Source organism: Vollenhovia emeryi, unplaced genomic scaffold, assembly GCF_000949405.1.
Source record: "Vollenhovia emeryi isolate VEMERY1.0 unplaced genomic scaffold, V.emery_V1.0 DF939141.1, whole genome shotgun sequence".
In the NCBI taxonomy this organism is placed as follows: Eukaryota; Metazoa; Arthropoda; class Insecta; order Hymenoptera; family Formicidae; genus Vollenhovia; species Vollenhovia emeryi.
In genome coordinates this window covers 533,571-553,242 of record NW_011967225.1, presented here as the reverse complement: position 1 = coordinate 553,242, position 19,672 = coordinate 533,571, and the positions used below count along the sequence as shown (strand labels likewise).

The 19,672-nt window shown below is 37.7% G+C and overlaps 1 protein-coding gene across 14 annotated transcripts in view; it reads left to right on the top strand.

The window, feature by feature from the left end:
* The window catches only part of LOC105566931 (dystrophin, isoforms A/C/F/G/H-like), a 510,950-nt gene that overhangs the window by 130,833 nt on the left and 360,445 nt on the right, over window positions 1-19,672 (top strand). For all 14 annotated transcript variants that reach the window (XM_012021369.1, XM_012021359.1, XM_012021357.1 and 11 more), the window contains one exon: window positions 17,544-17,649. In XM_012021369.1, coding sequence (XP_011876759.1) covers window positions 17,544-17,649 — 106 coding nt within the window. The remainder of the gene's footprint in view (window positions 1-17,543; window positions 17,650-19,672) is intronic.

Here is a 19,672-nt window from a genome sequence, read left to right as displayed (position 1 = left end):
TTAATTTAATATTAAGCTCACAAGTAGGCCATATTAGGAACGCGCTTCGAAAAATGGCACTTTCCATTTCGTTACAAAATTTGCGAAAGAAAGTAAGTTGGCAAACGCTTACAACATTTTCCAGTTGGTGACAAGTAAAGTGGTGTCTGTCCGTCATTTTAAGCTCTATCAGAACTTTTTTCGACCATTTTCGTGGCCACAGGGATAAAAAAAATAGGGTAGGCGATATTTGGTGCCACTACCGTATAGTTTCTCGTCGTCGTTTCGCACGATCGGGCGAACGGTAAAAGCGGCAGAGCGAGCTAAAAGCTCCAACGTCGGTAACCTCGCGTTCTGTCACAGCCGTGCAGTCGATATTTCAACCCCCGAGGTTCGACTCAAGTGCCTGCTGCAGGGGTAAAATGCTCCCCTGTCTTTTGCATTCGGTCAGTTAAGCGTAATACCGTGAGTGGAAAAGTTATCGCCAGACGATGATGGGAGAAACGAGGCTGCTTGACTGCGAGAATTAGCGAAGCCGCTAATGACGGGTGCGTAGAGCTTACGGGATGCGAAGGTAGGGAATGTTTAGGTGATTGACCGGGAAAACCCTGACATTGGCATTGGCATTAAGGGTTTCGGCGAACATTGCCACGCCTTCCTTTGTGCGTCGACGTCGCGCTGCGCGTTATTCCGCCATGGTTGTTAATTGCATTGGGCTTAATGGATCGATATCCAGAATCGTCGCGAGCGACACGAAATCCCCCGCCTTGCAGGCAACGCGGAATATAAGTCGCAGGAAAATTTATCCCGTTTATCCAATTGCGATGTACCTTCTCAAATTCCTGTACGCCTTTATTGTACGATCGATTTTATTGCACGATGATTTTTAATGCACTATGTTTCAATGACTCTGTGTGCAACTTTGCATAAATTCACGTTAAATGAATATTGAGTAAATCGATTTTTCGTAATAAAATAATTAGATGTAACGTAATCGGATTTTGATTTTATAGATTGACATTTTGTGTTTTACTTCAACGCGTACAAGAGGGTACGATGTATGAAATTCATAAAATGCGTTTTTACGCTAGTCATTACATTCAAATTGTTACGCTGAATCTGTATTTCCTATTTATATTTTAATTGAGCGCGATGTTAGAAAATATCTCGAGATTTTTGTATCGTATAAAATAATTGCGAAGTTGTAAGTGTCGCAATAATGAACGCCTTGCAATTACGCCATTTTATTCAGTTATTTTCTCCAACAATTATAGAAAAGTCGAAATCTACCGCCCCTTCCTCCCCCATAAGTTCAAGTAAAAACAGTACTGTATGACACGTATCTGTTGTGAATTTCTGCCGTAAAAACTTGCGCACTATCGAGACGTTTGTACGTTCTCGCCTCACGAATATCTGGTCTCCTTTCTCCATCGTCCTCTCGCGCGATAGTGCTCTTCCACGAAAAACTACCGCGGAAATAACACGAACGGTTACTGTAAATTTTCCCGGAGCGAGGCACGAGAGAGTACATTATTGCGTGCCCCTTCATTCCCCTTGTGCCTTTCTACATTACGTCCTGGAAACTTACAACGTCAGTTTTAAGGAACTGATATTTTCCGAGTCACATTCTTTCGCGCGCGGACGCAACAGTTCTGTTATACACTTTTTTTTTTAAATTCCCGTTCCAACTCTAATGCTCCGTCACTTTTCATTCGCGTTTATATATTTATGAGTATATAGTTATTTTATATATTAATAATATTTCCGCTCATTTATTTCAAGATGCAATCGTGTCCCTTGCCGACGATAATTATTTCTTCCTTGTAATCTAAAATTTATAGCTCTGCTATATAACATTTGCAGCTTTAAAGGTGCACGGTAGGAAAATGACACAAGTCATAAATCATTAACTTTAACGCGGCAGCATTTCTTATCGGAAAAAAGTAACCTTCCACGTTGCAACGTGGTAGGTTTGTTCGCTAATGTGAAAGCTTCGGAAAAAATCGGCGTGATAAGGTTTCCTTTCGGCACAGGAATTCTTCTCTATTCGAACGGAAACGAAGTCATTTTTTTTCCACGCGGCGTGCGCCAGGCAGTTGTGAATGGGACAAATGGCGCACTTGATTGATCAGCGATATTGTATTCTGACAAATGACAAATCACACGGTCTTCTTTCTGCTTATACCTCAGAACGAGGATACGGAATTTTCGGATGCGTTTTTGAGGGGTGTCTGAAAACAATAAGTTTGTTACGGTGGCGTTGCTATTGATTTCCGATTGTGAGGGAGCCGAGGAGGAGATATTTTGGCGCGCGGAAGGCACGGAGGGCGAAGACAGAGATTTTACCGAAAATATATTGGACTTTCTACATGCGTTTGCTAGCGTTTAGGGCGATATCGTTCCCTTTACGAAAATCGTTCTGCGCCAAGTAAATCCGGGGACTAATTATACATCCGGGAAGACTCTACTGTTTCACACGCGACTGGGATATTTAACGTCTCACACTCCAAATGTCATTACAATTATACTCGACGTAATTGTCGCATTGGATTCTCTCCCTCTCTCCTTCGCTTTCCCTCGCCTCATCCCTCTTTCCTTTACTCTCTATAAGCTTACTTAAGCTTGCTTCACTGTTACCATTACACAAGTCATTGTCGTCACCTGCTACGTAACAGAATTTATCTGACAAAGCCCAATTACGAAATCCAGGAGGCATATTAGCATGAAATCTGCTTTTAGTAACTCGAGAAGTAGTCTCGCTTTAAGCGAGTAAGTTTTTTTTGATAATTTACTAACTGGAGTAGCAAACAGAGTAATTAATAGTGGTTGATTATAAATATTACTTACGTCTGTTCAGCTCGGAATTTCTGGCAATCGTAACTTACCTTGCGAATTGCTTGACATTTTGGAGTTGAATTCCGATTTATGAAACAAATATTTCTATATAACAAAATATACGTCAGATATCTGCTTCGTCTTTTATTAACTGGGAGCAGCGACTAATATTTGATATTTTGCAAAATAAAAATTTTCCTTATTCTACGGATTTCCACTAGAACGTAACTTAATTTCATTTTTATATGCAATTATCTGTAACTTTACGTTTAGTATAAAGGGCAGAGAAGCAATTTAATAATATGCCACGATAACGACACTGCTTATGTTCGTGATATGACTTTGTTTTATGATCCCACTGATAAAATTTCCAGAGCCACGCTATTTAAAGAATGTGCCCCTCGCTTCACAGAAATTTCGGATGTAATATCTGCAAAGGAAAATTTATGAATAATTTGTTTAACATATATATTGCATCTAAATCAACGTGCTAATAGTCCTCGTAGCTCCATGATTTTTATCGAGCTTATTGAGTTTTGATGATTTAAATAACTGGATTAGCAGATTTATTATCTCATCGCGCTTCCTTTGGAAAGCATATGTGAGGAACAATTTACATAACGAAAGAATCAAACTACCGTGACAATAGTATCTATATTATATATTTGCGAATCATGATCTTGCCCATAGTCCTGCGGCATGTATGTTCCCGTCGTACGCGTTATCGTCCAAGCTGTACGAACTTGTTCGTCTTTCGAACGACGTCCTTCACACCGGGTGCAATAAACGTCCTCCCCATTATTTCCTCCGTTTCCTCCGTCCGGCTTTGTTGCCGGCGTCTGATAACTCCGACGCACCATCTCATCGCGGCTCCTCCGGTCCAGACCCAAAGGATTTCAGCGTTGCACTCCTTATACCGTGCCGTGGAGGACTTGCCGAGTAATAATGCCGGTGAGTCGCGCGCGCCTGTAGTTATGAAGAACCTTCCACGATCTCGCAATTTCCCGGTTATGCCGGTATCCAGTGAATAGCCGTCCTCATTCCATAACGCGTGTGCGAGCTTAGGGCTTGTATATACGGATATACGTGTCGGCCGCGTGGTGACGTGCGGAGTGTCGCAGATTTTCTACGCGAAAATTGAAATTTATCGTCTTCTCATCGCTCCTGTCGGTGTACTACCACCTTCGGGCGAAATCGCGATCCATCATCACGTAGCTTCGCGGTCAGGCATCGCCAGGGATATGATTGGATTCAATCGAGACGGTGAAATTAACAAATTACTACCGAAACTGTTTCCTTTTCTGGTAATTTTGCAAATGATTCAACCATTTGATGCGTCATGTGTAGCACAACTTTTACGAAAATGTGATAAGTTTGCAACCAATATTTATGAAACTGTATTAATGCTACTACTTACTGAAGTCGCAAATTGATTTCCTAGGTGGAATTCATGGTCCATTTATTACGAATAGAAATATAGAAAAAAAGAACATTTTTATTTTTCTTTATAAATTTCAGAGAGTACATTGATTCATGAGTTTTTAGATAACAATAATACAGCTTTTAATTGTCAATTTAATTTTATAAAATGTAGGTAATTAAAGAATGCTTTATTTATTGTAAATCTAAAAGATATTTTCGTTTTATGGTTCATTTATTCCTCATTTGTTATTTTGAGAAATTCTATACTTTAATTAGACTTCAAGATAGCAAGAAGTACAATATTTAATTATACCAAGTTTTTAACGAAGTTTACTTCCGCGCCACTAGATACTGTAATTATTTCCGTAATTCGTATCGCCATACTGCTAACTTTTACATCCAAGTTTATACTTAGCAAAATCGAACTATAGTGTAATGTTGCATCGAACAAATAGATGCGATCTTCGAAATTTCTTAGCTTCCTGGGAGAAATCATTTCAGTATTTTTAGAAGAATATTAGTAATTAATCAGTGTAAGCAAGAAATTGAATTTAACATTTATATTTGGGAAAGAATGACATGGTGGATGGTCTTTAAAAATCCAAAACATTTGTTGTAGAACATTTTTTAAAAGGAAAAGTTTTAATCGAGAAAATATTTAATATCAAGAATTGATATTATTTTTGAATTTTTTGGTGCAAAACGAATAGTACCTATTACTCTTGCATAAAATATTCTTGAAATTATAAAGTTTCTGGTTTATAAAGTATACTTGTGACATCATATACTTCAGGATATTTAATTACTGCATTTTCCTTTGCGGAAATTTTTTCAATTAGTGCCGCGGAATACCAGACTTTTTATAGCAGACGTTTTGAGCAGCATGGAAAGTTTATAGTGCACGATGTGAATGTATAGCAGTTACGTAAAACAGACCGAGCTTGTTAAAAGCGACATCGCAAAGAAAAATCAACGAAAATGTCCCGTTTATATAATCGTGTGGGTACAAATAATTTTAATATACTTTTTATTGTGTTGCCAGCTGCATTTAACGGAGTTTTACTATTTTCTCGTATATTGTTTTTATTTTTTATATGACTTAATGAACTCTCATGAATAGAGTTTCATTTTTTTTATTACATTTGTGTTGTATTTCAATTAAATTTCATATTCGTATTAAAATAAAAATAGTGTTAAACGTATGGCACATGTTACATCACAATACTTTTCAACTTTAAAATAAACAACCACTAATTTTATAATTAATTAAATAATATACATAGTTACTAATTATACTCATTACATAAACTGTTATTTTAATTAATTATCTTTGTGACAAAATTTTGTCAAAAATTAAACTATCTGCTCCGCTTTATATAAGTTTTTACTTGAAATTGCTTGCGTGGTTTTTATTATTACGTAATATCTTTATAAAGTACTTAAATATTTTATACATGGTATATTATATATCTTTTTATTTGGAGCATAGTGTTGACGAGATATTTTTCGGGTTCATTCTAAGCTAATGGCGATTTTTTAAATATGCCCCTTTTCAAACGATTTCCACTTTTTTCATAGTCTCGTCACGATGCGATTCAGTCCTTTATAGCTTAGAGAGGAAGAAAGGTTCGCAGTTGCTTTTATGCCATTCGTGCAGTCAGTCGTCGTGTACTTCAGTTAATGGCAAATGCGTTTGTGACGTACACTGTACATCTTCATACACGTCGGGGTTACTTCCGTGTACACACGCGCGTAATGCGGGCTACCATGTTATATATCTTCGCCAAAAAAGCAATATGCAAAACAATAATTTGCATGGTTTAATTTTGGTTATTTTGCTTTTGCTTGCCATAATATAAATGTTTGCAGTGTATGAAGAGAGAATTATTTATTTAAAATAATTTTAAGAGAAAATTTTATTTGAAATCTATGTATTACATATTTTATGCTATTGATATTAATGTTTGATTACGTAAAATAGAGTGCACATGTATGTATAAGGAAACAAGGCCAAATTACGAACTGGTTGCCAAATAAAAAATTAGTTGTCAGTTAGAAAAACGTGTTTTTCCTCCAAAATACTGATAATTGCCAACATTTCGGCTTTAATCTGTGATATGATTCAGTTTTGATATGTGCGATATTGGAACGTTCGCAATTATTAGTAATTTTGAAGAATAAACATGTTTTTTTCTAACTGACAGCTAGTTTTACTCGTGATTTGGCCTTGTTTCCTTATATATAGTTTAATTTTTAACGGGCGATTTCTAATTGTTTTAAAATGCATAGACGTGTGTGTAGAAATTATTCCGCGAGAATGTCATGAAAATAATTAATTAAAATAATTTAAAGATGACTAATTGATGAGTATATAACATTCAAAATAAATGTGCAAAATTAATAACTGGTCGTAAAATTACTAATTTACTTATTTTAAGATCGGAGAGTATTATATAATGTACATTTTTCTGTATATGTTGCTTGCTGTATGAAAATATTTCATTTGGAATGTGTCAGCACTCAGCATTATTTTATTGATAATAATGTTAACATATTTGAAGATTCATCAAGCATTGTGAAGTTTTTCATGTTCTACTTTCTTTTCGCATATACTTAACACTTTTTGCATTTTACTTTCTCTTACCACCTCTTGCATTTTTCACTGGTATACCCGCATGCGACGAAAAACGTAATCATGAAATGCGACTACACGATGCAGCTTGGGGAATTATGTATATAGTTGATAAACAGTTGATATTTGTACGAGATATCTATGTCGAGTTTCTCTCGAGAGATTTTCAATACTTTTAGGCAAACCCGCGACTTGCACGAGAGTGCTTGACCGCCGTTCGAGATTATACGGCGTTCTGCGAATGAATTGAAATATTTTTTCAATTTTATTAATCTTTTTTTACAAGTGCTGTAAGAGGATATATGTAAGAATTACGCAAAAGAGAAATTTTTAGAATCTTCAAGTGCGATACGATGCTAAAATTTAATTAGAGATTAGAGTAATTCAATTCAACAAAATCAATCTTAGAAATTTTTTGCATTATGTTTAAATTTGTACAATATATTAACACACAGAGAGAGAGAGAGAGGGGGGGGGAAGGTGAAGTAATACCTAAATTTGAAGAGCCCAAAATATAGGTATGCTAATAGGAACACTATAATGAGCATATATACGAGATATAACTAACTTTGCCATATATAATATTAGAGCTTCAATTAGTAATGTAGGTATTTTTAATTTCCAAAATGGTCAAGAGGTTTTTTTGCACCTCTGCTATTACAACGGTGGGGTATTTTGCGTGTGCGCAATACGCATCTTCTTTGTCGATCCCTGTTCCATCGGATTAGGTGTAATGGCAGCGACGGGTTGAAACACACGTTCGGCATTAAAGGTCTAATCCCAAAATTACGCGACGCCGATGTATTACAGTTTGATTTAAGAACATTGCGATTGTCGTAATTTGCGGCTTATATTGTGGTATAAAAACTGGATGGAAACCTGACAACTAATGTGCTAAGCCGGTGTATTCAGTTTGTATATATTTCAGTTTCATTTGTAGATATAAAAGATCGATATTTTTCAACGAAATTAATAGAATTATCGTACGCGAATTCAGAGTAGAATATTCGCTCAATTATTCAGCATTTTTATTATTGTAATCGGTAAAAGATATTTTAACTTGAATATTTTATTACACAAAACGACAAGTTATTACGCATCACACGAATCACGACGAGAGAATTGGTATATATGGATTTTTCCATAATCGAGACAGGCCAATCCGCGTTTGCTTTAAATTTCGTACGGCTCGCAGCATTCGCTCAGCGGCACCCTCCACCACGCGAATTTTGCACCCTATGGGCTCCGTATCCCATAGGATAAAGGATAGATATATACCGTTCCCTAGCTACCAAGGGTACCCATGAAGCAGCGTCAGATGCTGAATTCAGTTGGACTACGCGCTTTCATCGAAGTACACGCGTTCGAAAATCAGGCAGCGACGTCGTGATTGTTTATTAATCATTGCCGGCGACCCGATCATCGGCTGATTGCACGTAAACGCTAAGCTGGCGATTGCACTTTTTATATTCGGACGTGGAAAACGATTTTCAGTGTCAACGTGGCTCTCGATGCACGATGTGTTTGCGTACATGGTTATTTAGCTGGTGTACAGAGGATGATAAATATTTGCCTTGTTAACGAATGGGAAGCTGATTATTCGAAAATCTGAAATTCCGTATTTGTAGATCCTCGAGATCTATCGTTAATACTCTCCGCCGGAATTATGCATTACGGTCGCTTCTGCCGAATTTGGTACTGAACGATAATTTTCTATGACCGACCATTGATTCGCGACTGCCAATATAATTAAGCGGCGAGTGACATTTTGTGACATATTTTCGAATGTTTAAATGCCAAAAAGCGACTCGTAGTCTTTGAAATCTGTATTTAATTTTAGCGCTCTAAATTTACTTGTAGTATTGGATTTATTTATGAATGTTATCCCGTTTGCTCCCACACGCAACTTGCGGTTTGGGATGTAAATCTCATGAATAATCATTTATGCGACGTTTTAAAATCTAACCCTTTGCTGTTTCGCTCACAGGGCACCATTGTGTTTAATTGAATGCGCTTGTTGTCGATATTAAAGAGCTGTTATCGCACGTGGAATCGATAATGCAATTTTGACGGAAGGTTCCAATGAAAATTAGGGATGCAGCCGGTGAAATACTGAACGAAACGAAAATCGATACAGCATATCCAGCTTCCTCTCTGTCTCACGGCTCCTTTCTCTCTCCTTGTCGCGGCGAAAATCCGGCATCGCCGGACGAATATCGAATTGTAAAACGAGGAACTGTACTGGGGTTTGGAGTTGTCCGTTCGAACCGTGTGGTCGATCTGAACTAAAGTGTTTTACTGGAACAGTGTGCGAGAGATGTTTTAGAAAACTTTTGATGAGAGATGTTTGATTTTCGGTAAATAAATTTGAACAATATATATATATCCTTTGTTACTTCGTAAGCTATGTAGTAAATTATTAATTTACAAGTTATTTCTTCAAATGCTATACTTATTTCTGTATAGGAAATTTAAAAAGTTGAAAAAGTTTCGGCATTTATTATTTTCTTATTATTTAACACGTTAAAATATATATTTTACATATCAAACGCGCAATTTTTAAATGTTGTAAAAATAAGACTGTTGATTAGGTATCGTGAAAACATTATAATCCGAAAAATAACAGCCATAATCCAAAGTTTTTCCATTAAGACATTTATGTAACAGTACAATTTATTATAATATTATATTCTTGATATCTGACCTAATTTTGATAGCAATATTTTCTTGCGATTCTCAAAATTTTTTTATCAATCGGACGTCAGGAAAGATATATCGTGATGTCAAATATACGAAAAAAACTTTAGTTTCGAAAGAGCGACCGTCTCGAAAGAGCTAGCGATGAAAATTACATATTTACGACGCTCGCGGCAAAACGAATGAAACATTTATGCTCTGTGATATATGCTGCTATAAAAATAGCCTTCACTGTCCAATAATACCGGTCAGTTTTGTATCTTTTTTTTCCTCGGCAATACCTAATTCAGGGTATCTCACATTCGTTTACGAAAACATTTTCATTGTGATGAAATTGAATCTTTTATGCGCTTTAACGCTGTCTCGGACGTTTCGGAGTTTTGACATTGTGGGTAGCCACTGTATTCGCATTACGTGTCACATCAACGATTTGGGCCATGCAGGCCGATACGAGTCGACAGTCTGACAGGCGATGGTTTGGCATTTTGTCCCCCTTGATATCTTTCTGTTTAGTCAAAAGGAATATTTTCCCGTTTGGAAAAATATCGTTATTATTTTAAAACTCCCCGGTTTTGTTTATTACACGAGAAAATGCCGAAGGATACGTTATTGTCATTATAAAGCAACGGTATTGAGTGCGAGAGATATGAACTAAAATTGGATCCACATATTTTATGCACGCGACATCCTGTAAAGGAAAAGGCTTCTCTTAGAGGATTTAATTTGTAAGCATCGGTGCTTTTAACGTTATTAAAAACTGATGCTTCGTATCGATCGATAAACCTCATAGGAGTTGCACGCAAGACGACGAACGTGCAGTTTTTGTTGCGTTTTTTCTACGCTACGCGATACGTGGATGATTACGGCAACGGTATTGATGGATTACGCGGGAAATTTATTTTACGGCACGGAAATTAGAAAGTACCCGTAGTGCCCTAACCGCGAAAATATTTATATGGGTTTGTGTAATGAAACAAAGCGTCCGGTTACTGAAAAACATATGTACGCCAGATTATTTAGGTTGCCCTTAAAAACGCATTGTTTGTTGTGAAATCTGGTAGATAAAAGCGTTATTTTTAACATCGACGGGTTGCAATGGAAATTTTACAATTCGAAAAACATTTTGTATTTAATCGTTATTGTTGCCGTTTAGCTCGGCGTACCCGCCGTTCAGCAAAACTATACGGAAATAAACGTTCAATCGCTCGGTCGACAGAGCCCGGAGCAACCGAAAAATTTTATGTTGCGTAAATAATAGGCGTTTCATTAATCTGGACTACGCGCGAGCTTTTTGCGCGAGAGCTGCTTCGGTTTAACGGGCGACGACAGCTAAAATACGAGCGAGTTTCTCGCGAGAGGGATCGACAGAACTATCGCAGATGCGCTTTGTTCGATCCAGCTAGACACACGAGCATAAAGTGACCGTGTCCGGCAAAAGACGAAAAAAGAGGTGGCTATCAAAAGCTTCGTGCGCGACGCAAAGTGTGAGAGAACCTGTGCGATGGATCGAAAGGAGTCTCAGCCGGGTACGTCAGCCACGTCGTCTATGTACACCGGCACCCTGCAACTTCGCTTTAACGTAAGTGAATAAAAAGGAGCAAAGCGGGCTCTCTTTGAGACTAGCGAGAAGCTCCACGCGTGTAACATTCGTGAGGAACATGCTTTCAATGCTTGAAATTGACCACATTTCGACCGCACTCGATGCGGAGTTTTCGTTCGCTTTATACTACTTTTCGGATACTTGCATGTCTCGCCGGGGCTGACAAGAAAAAGTATAAATGTGTCGCATGGCGATGACTAATCTTTCATACTTTGAGATACGAGCCATACCGACATTTTAATTATAGAAACCGACGGCAGTTGTAGTCCCAATAAATTGCCTTTATCTTCTCGATTTATCATTTGTCGCTTAAACGTGACGTTCGTTTATCTCGAGTAATATTTTAGAGTTTACTTTAAGTCGTTATTATTTGTGATTCGCGTAGTTTTTTAGATTGCGTGTAAAATTGCACAGATTTTTTTTTATGTGTAAAATTGCATCCGCATAACTGCTAGTATATTGTATCAATTCCGATTGGAACTGTATCCCGATTGTAGCCCTTAGTGAAGAAACGATGCGCAAAAGATATCGTTATCGGTCGAGTAACAGCTGAGGGAAAAAGGTACGTCGCCTCTGCCATCGATACATTCTTTCGAGAAATATTCGAAGCGTTCAATAATTTTATATTCCTTCGCTTTGTTCACACCGTAATGGTGTCGTCCGTGGCGCGCCCGACTTTCCCTTATCGCCACACGGAGACAAGACGCTTTGAGCGAGAGGACAATTTACGATCTCCGCAGAAATATTTTATACTAAAACCGCCGACGACGAGGTAACATCACGGATAAACATGCGAAGGAAATGAAGGTGCAGTGAAATTTTTCGTCGGCCGCTCGTAAGTCAGCTCGGCGAGATACCCTCTGTTGTGCAATCATTTCTCTTTTCCCGGCTTTTCCATCTTCTTTTTCCGTTAGCGTACTTTTATTTTCTTCAGAAAAGTAACGGTTCCTGCCAGGGCGCCGTCCGATATCTTGCCCTTCCTTGTTCACATTATATAACGCTGCCCGACTTTTTCTGCGCTTACTCGTGTTTTTTTGCAGTCGCGATTTTTCAGTTTCCCGAAGCGTACAGGTCTTGCTTTGTCGTGTCTTTGATAATTACGCTGTCGTGCAAGACAACGATGGAAAAATATGACTCAAGATTATATCGCGATCGTATCGCGCTGAAAGAGATATTGCATTTAATTCGATGAAAGGAGGTTTTGTAGAAATTCGAGTAACATTGACCGTATTTTCCGTACCCCCGTCGACGTTGCGTCAAATGACGTATGAATTGATCGAGTAAATTCCGCGTCTTACTGTGGTCGCTATGTTGCACTCCGGGTAATGAACGATATTACCGAGTAAGATGCATCGCGTCGCTTATGAGGGAATATTTCATAGTTGGAGAAGTTATCCTACCAACTACCGCCGACGACTCTAACTAGCCATATATCCTCCGAGTCGAAAACTGAGATGCATTTCTCATAAATTATACGGTTATTTTTTCATTATTTTATGAAGTGTCACAGTTTCTTCGATATTTTTTATCGCTCAGCTTATTAATGAGCATTATACATGATTCGCGATTGTTCAACGAGGCTTGCGTGAAAACAAAGACAGTTTCCCCGTTTAAAATATTAGCTAGAACACGATCAGATCTCGTGCAATTTCAATGTAAATAAATAAGAGTCTTATTCATTTACATTGAATATGCATGAAATCTAACGCAATCTGATCGTATTCTATCTATTATTTTAAACAGAGCTTCCATTATTAAGGCGTAAAGTTTATTTGTGGCGTGGGTCCACATTTTATTCTGCGAGCTTGCTGCTGCCGATAGCCTCATAATTCTCTCGCAGTACGAATAATGAAATTACATACAAATAATAAAAGAAGGTTAGGCATTCTGAGGGATTCGGGGACATTTGGAGACATTGTTGGGACATTCGAGGACGCGAAGTCGTTGAATTTTCTGCTCACTTCCCGATAAATTGCTTCTCCGCGGGAACGTTTCAACGGATTGCGCTAAATGGGACGTCAAAAGTTTTGTTCGTGTCCAATTTTCTTCGACGAGTTGCGTTTACTTGCGGTCTGATCGTAAATGGGGCTCACTCCCTCAAGGAACGCGCCTCTTACTATGTAAGAAGTACATATTTATGCGAGGCATTTCACGGGTCATTATTCTTCCAGTTTCACGTTCCAAGCTTTAATAGCTACTAATTTTTTAGAATACTTAATTATCTGTATGCAAAGAGCACAGAAATGGCGTGCACCATCGTGATGTAATAAAGACAACGAGGAAAAGATTGTAAAGCCAAGATTTTATTACAGAGCAAATATAAAAAATAAATATATGTTGGTACGCTTTAGGAAATAAATTGATATCTCTAAAATAATTTATGGTAGTAATATTATTAAACAATTTGAACGTATAATTTGTTAACTTTGATATATAATGCATCGGTATATTAACTTACACGCCATTTCTTCTCTTTCCTTTTGTTATCGTTGCTCTTCTCGTCATTTCATCTTGTACTTCTTGTATTTTTAAAATGCTATCTTTATGACTACGTTAATTTTCCATCGTGCTTTACACATTGACAAATTCTAATGTATTACTCGAACTGTGTGCGTATTATTAAAGCTACATTACGTTTCGAGAAATATGTAGTTCTCGCGTTTAACGATTGTTTAAAATGCTTCTAGTACATTAAATTAAGCTTGTGCTTCGTGCTTTGTAGTATTACGCAAGGCACACTCGCGCGCTTTATTTCGCGAATTGTATTCGTCGAGTTGCTGAACTCGCATTTCATATTATTCACGGGCTTTCTGACAGGTTATATCGAAGTCATTCCGCGAAGATTAAAACTTAATTGCCGGTATATGAAGTTTAACATGCCCGATGGGAGATGAAGGAAAGTGTCGTTAAGGGGAAATTAGCCGAGTTATCTTGTAACGTCGCTTAATTCGATGCTAGTTAATATAGCAGTAAATTCATTGCGAATTTGGCGGAATGTCAAGGACAAATTATTTTAGTAGACTTTGGGCAGATATTACAAAAGCATCCAAGTAATGCGTTTTCTTGCGGTTCTTATATCTCAAGAACACTCTCTTGAAATATTATAGATTCAGGATTTTGTTTAGGTGAAATTAATCATTGAATTTAGATAAGATAATTAATAGTGACGTAGATGCTATAAAATAATATTTGTTCGATTTAAATAATTCATTCCTGCAGACTGTTATTAACTTTACTAGATGATCAAATCTCTCATGTAAGATGTGTATGTACCCGTCAGTCTTACGGTGATGTCTTGCTCTTATGGTAAAACAAATACAGCATAAATTTATCCGTGGCAGAAACAATAATGCTCGTCTACCACAGCTTTCATGTCGGTATTCTATCAGAAATTACCACGAAATTGTACGTTAATATATGCAGATGAAGATCAACAGCTTATGCTATTAAGAGGCAATAGCAGAGCTTGGTACGTTATTCAGTGCATCCTGAGCGCATCATACTGGGATGCACTGAATATTATGGTACGTTGTATAATTCAATATAATCAACTTGCTGATTTAACTAGTGTAATTTTTACCGCAGGATTTTAAGATTGGCGCGAACCCACGGATGATTTCTTGCGCTCGGGGGAAGCGCGAAAACTTTTAGGGCTACTTTTCGCTTTATTCTTTCTAACGTAAACGATAACGTTCACAATGGTCGGGATACTGGATATCCGATGAAATTCTCGCGGCTTCTGTTTCATCGAATTCAATCCTACGGGATTTCCATTGGTTACTACTGGGGAATGGAAATGTGTCAGGCCATTGGCTCTTGCTATTTGAATGGATTGGAGTGGAGTGCTCGGTTAACGTGTCCTATCTATGTCCTACGGTCACCCCCCGATCTGACTGACATTTTCTTTCATTCTCTGCCTATGATGAATATAAGTACAAAGGAAATGATATAAATGGTTAAGGGAAGAATATAGGACATGGACGAATACGGAAGTCAAACAGAGTTGCAAGTTATTTCGTCAAATATGAGCTTTCTCGTTCAAACATTTATTTGATCTCTTGTCATATTTGTGCATGACATTGTCGTAGAAGCTCTAAACAAACCTATAATTTCAAACTTTGAGATTTTTCAATATTTTACGACGGTACGTGGAAAACCTGCATGCCCCCTGTCTCCTATTAACATGACTGGAACTTTTTGGAAAGCGAGTGTATATTCAGCTTTCCAAGCGGTTGGTGACACGGAAGTAACGCGCGATCGATTATGTCAGAGGGATGTAAATAACTCCACTTTACATAGGAAGCGGAAGTAAAAGTACCGCTAAGTGGATTAACGATTCTCTTTACTATATCGTAGAATATTAATTCGGCATTTGAATGTGAATGACGTTATCGCACAATCGTGATGATTGTCATTATTACGTTTTACATTTCCTGTCGATTGCACTTGCCAAAAATAAAAGCGGATCTAGCGTCTCCTAAAATAAATAATAGACGCAAAATAACAATGTCCTTGTCGGTTGAAACGTGGCATTGCGTTTGCACATTGGGTGGGAAAAGATTTGTATTTAATATCGAAGTTAGGCGCGCGATTATAATGTTACCGGACGAAGTGAATTAGTCAGATTAACAAGTTAATCTCGCAGTTTTCCGGCAACCAACTAATTTGTGCATTTACATACACACACGCGCGCGCGCGCACGCACACAACGTACAACACACCGTGCGGTTATATTATATATTATATACGCTCGCGACAGATCCGAGAAGATCCCTCGGCTTTAGTGAAATTGAATGAATCTACCAGGAATGAGATAAAATCTTCAGGAACTCTTACAATTAGTCTCTACTTGATACAATAATTGTCGATTAAAAATACGTTTCCTATTGTTATGAATGAAGGAAACTGATTATTGAATTTATATAAGTGGAAGTATGTATTAATGTCCCTCGACGCTCCTTCGTCGCGATTTAGTTTCCAGCTTGGCGATATTGGAAAAGAAACGTAACGAGGATCGGATCTAATGAACGTTTCTTACTTGGCGAATATCGCGAAAATTTATTCTATCAGCAATCAAGCGCGCGAATCGGATTAAGACTTGAAGCACTTGCGCGGGAAGACAGTCATTCAGTATCCTTTTATCCAGAGTAACGCGGATTAGTAAGACTTAACATAGTTATTGTTATCGTAATCTTCTTGCGAAACCGACAGCGTCCGTAAACATCGTCTCATCTTGATACTATCGCGTTTTAACAGGATATGCAGAAATTCTAAAGCTTTTAAATTAAAAAAGTATTTTTACATTGACAACATGGGAGAAAGTTTAACAAAACTTTTAATAAGTAATTTGCTCATGGAACACATCGATCAATTTTGAACATTCCTTTATGTACATTGCAGGACTCGAGTTTCACATGTTTGTGCTCCATTTTGAAGTTATAATAATTCTACACAATTTTGCAATGTACTCTCATAAGTATCTCTTCAATTACTGGCGTCTAATTTTAAGATGAGATTACATGTTAATTAGCCCCGTTGGTTGATGATCTATGTATGTATTCTGAAAGGTCGTGTAGTGGTTGCTACAACGAACCGCTCAGAGAATAGAGTTCGGTACGTCGAAAGCCTACGATCGATAGATTCGTGCGGGAAAAGGTAGCTACAGCAGCACGGCAAAACAGGTGATCGACCTGAATGTTTCGTGGAATATATTACGTGAAGATATTACCGCTCTTTAAGATCTTACGCTTTCGATTTCCGTTATCACGCAAAAGAAAGAGCTGATAATACTTTAATTCTATTTTTTTGTATGATAGCAGTTTACAGGATTATAAAATCGTAAAAAAATTCAGATTTTCCGTGAAGAATTTATAAACTTTTTTTTTTAAATTAAAGCCTTGCCTTTTATTTAATATTTTTACGGACAATCGTTTTTAAAGTCCTTGTGTCACGTGTTAAAATTGCACTGTGCATACGTCGCGTAATATACATAAATTGTTTGCACTCCATGTCGTTAATCAACGTATCGTGAAGCAGGAAATTGGCTCGATTTGCAGCAAGTACGAAGTTTGAGCGAAAAGCATCCGAACGTCCGGTATTCTCTTAGAAGCTTGCGCGTACTTTCAACCGACACGCTGAACTTTCGGACGAAGAATGTGCGTGTGTCCGAGCGATCTGACTTCCAGCCATTAGGTTGCAATTTGCAGCAGTTTCGACGCTGCCATCGATTATGGGCTATGCGCTGCGTCACCGTTGCATGCGCCGAGCACTTGCCCGATGCAAGTGCCACGGTTTCGCATTAGTTGCTGTATCTTACCGCGGTTATTAACCGAGCTAGAATCTCGTAATAACGCCATGCCACTTTGATTTATATTACAGAACGTCTTGCGGGAGCTGGAGCAAAAGAAGCCGCAATTGGATGAGCTGGTTCACACTGCCGAGAACTTACGCGCCGACACGAATCGACAGCAGTTGCATGGCAAAGGTAAGTATTTTATGATTGTGTACCCACGTCTCTTAGGATTTCCTAACAACCTTAACGCCACGTTAGGAAACGCAAGGTCTGCGTTAGGGCCTGAGCAGAACGACGGTCTTGTACTCTTAAAGCCTACCGCACAGTAGGAAAGCACAGACAATAGGAATAGGGAATAACACAGGCGACAGAAATAACTAAATTCCAACTTACCAGAAACCGTGTATCGACGCACAATGGAATATGGAATAGGCAATAGGAACAGAATTTCCGACGTGTTCGATCTCTGTTTTCCTATTCCCTGTTCCTGACCAATCACAGTTGAGACTCTGGGACAGGCAAGTGGTTTCAAAAAGCAGATGATTGGACAGCTCTCCTATTGCCAACGAATCATTGTGTCTTGACACTACATAGGTTTCTATTCAGTATTTCTATTCCTTATTCCTATTGTCTGTGCTTTCCTATTGTGTGATAGGCTTAAGACACGAGACAGTTAAGCTAGCGGCGCAGGATACTATTTTGCCTGCTGGATTTGCAAGAGCCAATAAGGATGCAAAATTTTAGATCAGCTGACTCAAGGCTAAATCCTGATTGGCTCTCGTAAGCCACTCCAGAAAAATAGTATCGTGTGCCGTCGGCTTTATTGTGCAAGAATTTAAAACGTAAGACATCGTTTTAAAAGTACAAGACAGCTGTTCTGCTCAGGCGCTTTCGCATATAACGATGAACATAGCGGCAATCTCTACTTTTTCGAAGACGCATTAGTATATTTAAGCCCTAATAATTTCGTAATGCCGTATGGATTTGAGAGGTGACTTATCGGTCTCTTTATTTTTACCTTTAGACATGTTCAATATTTTCATCTTCTTCGATTATAACTCACTACAGAATCGCGTGTCATACTTCAATTATTAAAATATGAATTGGCAACAAAACCCGAGGTAAATAAGCTGCTTTCTTGGAAACCAAATTACAGCGAAATGGGCTTTCTTTATTATTAATAAAACGCTTGTTATATACGGGAGTTTACAACGAGGATTGTAAACACTTATGTGGCATCCACGTATGCGTGTGTATTAGTTTATTAAAGTGGGATCGTAACTTTTGTTCGAGGAGAGTTTGAAGAGTGTATTTTAATAGGTAAACGAGTATTAGTTAAAAAATGTATATTTGAGGTTTTTGTAAAATATTCCATATACTGAGCATTACTTTTAATTTTTTAAAGGGTAATTTGGTTTGTCACAAATTCGATCGTAGATTTTTAAAATAAATGATGGAAAATATTTTCACGGGAAGTGCTCGATAAGTGCATTGCGATCTAATGGATTTAATGAGTTTTTGTCACCATAATTGATACTGGAGAAGCAATCGTGCCTGCGTGGCACTTTCCGCAATCGGGCGAAGTTTAGAAGTTTAATTATCGGCTTTGATTGCTCATCCGAAGACTGCAATAAATTGCAGTATCTGCCGATCGATATATGAATTTGGTCCGCAAATCGTTTTGAAATTAATTGTCGTACACCGATTTATCATCAAGCGCCGAACGCCAACGCAATTCACGACGGCATTAACACGATTTTAACAGCAAACTTTTCATAATTCGCGATGTTATTTAATTGTATATTAATCTTTTGATATGCATAATTCCACTATTGACGTATAGCTTCATATATTGCAAAAGTATTTTAACATGAAAACGACGATATTTAATTTTATGACAAAATCATTAAAAGTACATTAGTAATTTACAACACCCGTTTGCGTTTTTGATCGAAAAATTGTGCCATTTAAAATTTCTGTCGAAAGTCACTATTACAAATTTGTAAATTTTGTGTGAATAGAGTGCAATTCGAAGTCAGGGAAGAATATTACTTGAGAAACCGCTAATTATTTCAAGCCTTCCGAAATGTTCTCTTTCTCCGCTGGGCATTGTTCGTTCTATATTAGCATTGCAATGTTCGTCAGAATGCGTTTTGTTCTACTACGGTGCATTATAACTAGACGATTTGCTTTTCGCATTCGTCTTTTATGAAAA